This window comes from Phacochoerus africanus, unplaced genomic scaffold (genome assembly GCF_016906955.1).
Source record: "Phacochoerus africanus isolate WHEZ1 unplaced genomic scaffold, ROS_Pafr_v1 Scaffold_190, whole genome shotgun sequence".
In the NCBI taxonomy this organism is placed as follows: domain Eukaryota; kingdom Metazoa; phylum Chordata; class Mammalia; order Artiodactyla; family Suidae; genus Phacochoerus; species Phacochoerus africanus.
In genome coordinates this window covers 4,006-8,782 of record NW_025927387.1, presented here as the reverse complement: position 1 = coordinate 8,782, position 4,777 = coordinate 4,006, and the positions used below count along the sequence as shown (strand labels likewise).

The 4,777-nt window shown below is 43.7% G+C and overlaps 1 protein-coding gene across 1 annotated transcript; it reads right to left on the bottom strand.

The window, feature by feature from the left end:
• Positions 1–398: 398 nt before the first annotated feature.
• LOC125119257 (olfactory receptor 2M3-like) lies at positions 399–1,337 on the bottom strand. Its single transcript, XM_047766101.1, has one exon. It carries the CDS (start codon positions 1,335–1,337, stop codon positions 399–401), a length of 939 nt encoding a protein of 312 aa, XP_047622057.1.
• Between the last annotated feature and the right edge of the window lie 3,440 nt (positions 1,338–4,777).

Genomic DNA, 4,777 nt, shown 5'->3' with positions numbered 1-4,777 from the left:
CAGTTCGGGGGGGTGGCGGGATGGGCTGGGGTTGTGGGATGGAAATGCAATAAAATTGGGATGTGATGATCATTGTACAACTGTAAATGTAATAAATTCGTGGAGTAATAAAAAAAATAAAAGGAAGGAAAAATATAGAAGACAGTTTTATTTATTATTTAGTTCCATAAACAGAAGTGTATCTGTTCATTAACTTAATTACACACTTCCCAAAAACTTTATTGATTATACTGAAAACCGATTCCCTAAATGTGTATCCAGAGTCCATGAACCCTGATGCTTACCTTAAGAAATTATTTATACCTTTGTCACTAATTGGGTGGGTTTTATTCTAATGAATGAATGTGCTAGAGAGAGACAGTTATGAAAGAAGAAATTTCCTGGAACTATTATCCCACTTATTCTCTAGATTTCTCCTTCCCCAGCACCTCTCTGAATGCTTTGGCCACGTCTTTGTTGCGGAGGCTGTATATAAGGGGATTCAGCATGGGAGTGAGAATGGTATAGAAGGCTGACACCATCTTGTCCTGGGCTGGGGACCGATTGGACGTGAGCCTCATATATGTGAACATAGCTGCTCCATAATACATCCCCACGACGACAAGGTGGGAACTACAGGTGGTGAACGCCTTGTGCCGACCCTCCCCAGAACTCATGCGAATGACAGTTATGATCACCCGTGTGTAGGAGATGATGATGAGTGACAAAGGGAAGAGGAGCATTACCACACAACAGATAAAAATGAGGGCTTCAAAGGTGGAAGTATCCGTGCACGAGAGATGCAGGAGGGCCGTGACATCACAGAAGAATTGGGGTATTTCTCGGGAGCCACAGTAGGAGAAGGACAGAGTAGCAGCTACATCGACGATCCCATCAAAGACCCCAAGGATCCATGAAGAGGCAGCCAGGAGCCCACAAACGTTCCAGTTCATGAGCTGGGGGTACTGAAGAGGGTAGCAGATGGCAGCATAGCGGTCATAGGCCATGACAGCCAATAGGAAGCACTCAGCCCCAAGGAGGGACACATAGAAGAATATCTGGGTTTCACATCCTGCTACAGAAATGGACTTCCTGCCAGACAGGTAGTTGCAGGCCATTTTGGGCACCGTGGTGCAGATGAGCATGAGGTCCATGAGGGAGAGTTGGCTGAGGAGGAAGTACATGGGGGTGTGGAGCCGGCGGTCCAGGTAGATGAGGAGAACCATGACAGTGTTTGCCAAGAGAGCCACTGTGAAGATGCCCAGCACCAGCGAGAAGAGAAAGATGTGAGTGGGCGTGTGGCTAAAAATCCCCATCAAGATGAAGTCAGAGCTAGCCGTCTGATTCTCCCATTCCATGATGAATATTTCCTTCCTCTAGAGCCATAAGAAGTTATAAATGTCAGCTCTTTGTGTAGTCTCTTACTCAGTATCTACTCCTCTGTGTGTGCTACTCTGGTAAAGCAACATACACGATATGGTCAGGACTGGAACAGGATGAGCAGAGACTCTGCAGGCAGGTGGCATTAACCACACTCAAGCTCTGCCTCTACCAACCTGCATGTCCTCTGACCAGATACTTCTCTGTGCTTCAGTTTTCTTCCTTTACAAGGCAGAAATAACCTTTCATTTACTTATTTTTGGCCACATCCCATGACATGCTCTAGTCACCACGCAAGGCACAAACCCCACCCCATGGCTGCAACCTGCTCCACAGATGCAGCAAAGCAGGATATTTAACCTTCTGGGCCACAAGGAATTTCACTCGATTTTTTTTTCTTTGTCGTTTTAGGCCTGAACCCAAGTCATATGGAAGTTCCCAGGCTTAGGAACTTGTCATTGCTTGTTACAAAAGTGCATCCCAAAGTCCTATATGGCTATACTTATTTAATTAGCTACTGAACAGGATTTACATTTATACCTACTTACATTAAGGATTATTGAAAACTGGAAAAAGGAGGAACAGAAGAAAACCTGTGCTGAGGAAGATGACTGAACTAGTCTAAATTTTGAGCAAAAAGAGACATTTGAGAGGAATGAGAAACTGAGGAGCGACCATATGGAGAGGACAGATACAAATCTGGACATAGTCAGGACTCAAAGAGCTCAATGCATATGTGGATGCCATAGTTCCTCCTAATGATCCTTCTCTTAGTTACCAGCCAGTAATACTCCCGTCCTGCAGAGCACATAACAAGCCGGCCACAGGACAGGTGGATTTTCACATCACCCCAACATCACCTCTGATGCTTAGGAAGGATCCATTTAGTGCACTGGTTCTCACAGTGGGAGCTCCCCAACCAAGCAGCATCAACATCACCTGACAACTTGCTGGAAGGGCATATTCCCAGACACCACTCCAGACCGACTGAATCAGAAACTCTGGGGACTGGATGGACCCAGGACTATGTTTCAACAAGTCTTCAGGTGACTTGGATGATGGCAATGCTTGAGATGTGCTGATGGAACCCATTTTTTTTTTTTTTTGCCTTCCAAGAGGCCCTTCTCATGGTATCCCATGTAGAGAAAGGCCAGTGTCTATTGGAAAGACACACTCCTTCTGAAAATTTCCTCTGCTTTCCCAGAAACAGCATTACATTTCCAGTAGAGTAAATCCATCACTTCCTATCCCCTGGATGCAACACTCTCTAATGACTCTCTTTTAATACCACTGAGTTTTGAAACTCTGCTTCTCAAAAGCCTCTGCGGGTTCCAACTAGTCAGGAGAGAAAATAGCAACTATGTATATTGGGTTCATGATACTGCACCAGAAATCACATCCACCATGTCAGGAGGTTTCTCCTCATGATTTTCAGCACAAACCCCGACAATTCTACTCTTTCATCCATGTTTCCTTAGGGGAGGCCTCCAGTTACTTCCTTCATGAACAATATGCTTCGTTCTCGTCCTCCAAGCCACCCCAACATTTTCAGTTCATTTCCTCATTCCAGCCCTGGAATAAATTCGACATCCTCCTGAACTCTCTTTCATTTTAATAAATAATATGCTCCCCATTCACTAAACTCAGGCATGTGGTCTCTTCAACTACTCTTCTTCAAAACGGTGCAGAGTGCTGAACAGAGAAATCGATTTCTGAGATCAGAAGTATGTGGGCTTGAACCCTGCTGTACTGGCAACAGTGCTATTATCAGGTCTTCTCTCTCTCTTTTTTCCTTCTTTCAGGGCTGCACCCATGGCATCTGGAAGTTCCCAGGCTGGGGTTGAATCAGAGCAGCAGCTGCCTGCCGAAGCCACTGCCCAAGTAAAGAGATCTGAGTGGTGTCTGCAGCCTATACTGAAGCTCATGGCAACTCGGGCTCCTTAACCCACTTGGCAAGGTCAGGGATTGCATGGATTGCAAGCTCTTGTCCTCCTGGATACTAGTTGGGTTCATTGTCACTGAGCCGCAAGGGGAACTCCGGCCTCCTCGTTTTGAAAAAAATTTTCTATAGTGAGACTAATATCTATCTCTCAGGATTACAAAAGATAACTTTTATAAATCACTCGAAATAAAGCTTAATGCAAAATACAAACTGAGAAAATTCAAACTTCAACCATCATAATCATTATTATTATCATCACCCTTTTGACATTTAATACTACTGTACTGGTTGCTAGACTGCCATAGCAAACTACGAAAAAAATTGGTGAACTAAACAATCAAACTTATTGTCCCCCATTTCTGAAGCATAAATGTGTCAGAACATGGTGTCAGCAAGGCTAGTTCCTTCTGAGGGCTGCAAGGAAGACTCAGCTTCATGCCTTCCACCTAACTTCTGGGGGTTGCTGGCAGTCTTTGGTAATTGCTGGTTTGTAGAAGATCACCCTTCATCTTGTAGAAGATGTGTTCCTTCATCTTCACACGACAGTCTTGTCTTGATCTCAAAATGTCTTCTTTTGATACAGACACTACTCATTTGGATCATCACTCACCCTAGTGACTGCTTTTTAACTTGATCACCTCTGTAAAGACTGCATCTGCAAATAAAGTCACATTCTGAGGTATGGTTCTTCAACATGCAACTCTTTTTTATTCTTTGCTTCTATTTTTCGATCTGCAGGTGCGGAACACGGAGGTTCCCAGGCTGGGGGTGGAATCAGAGCTGTAGCTGCTGTCCTGCACCACAGCCATAGCAACTTGGGATCGGAGCTGCATCTGCGACCTATACCACAACTCATGGCAATGCTGGATCCCCGACCCACTGAGCCAGGCCAGGATCGGAAGGGCATCTTCTTGGATACTAGTTGGATTTGTTTCCACTGCACTACATTGAGAACTCCCCAAATTATAACTCTTGGGGGACAGAATTCAATCTATAAAAACATCTATTAAATCCATCTTTATTTTCATCTCAATTTGCATAATGAATTATCTTCTGAATTAGAGTTTAGGCCACTAAAACGTAAGTTCTTGCATTTAGAAAATACCGTTTTAAATGAGCAGCACTGGGCTTTACACAGAGCTGAATATGTGCTTACTAGGGGAAAAAAAACAACAACTGGTCTTGAACTGTTAGATTAGGTCCATGAAGAAATTCTCTGATGCGTTTCAACAGACAGTGCATTACACAACAATCAAATCCTAGTAATGTGTTATAATCACATAATAGCCTTTAAAAAAGAAGTCATGACCCTATCAAGACAAGTGTTACTCAAGTTTTAAATACGGGGTAAATTAATATAGGCCTGTTCAAGATGCAACTACATCTACTGGTTTGGAAATATCTAAAATAGTGTAGGTTTTCATCCGTTTCTGCCTCATTGCAACCAAGAAGTGCCAGCGATTTTGAAATGGAAAC

What these genes read in the sequence shown, in the direction of transcription:
- LOC125119257 (XM_047766101.1), bottom strand. Translation starts at nt 1,337, where the DNA reads ATGGAATGGGAGAATCAGACGGCTAGCTCTGACTTCATCTTGATGGGG.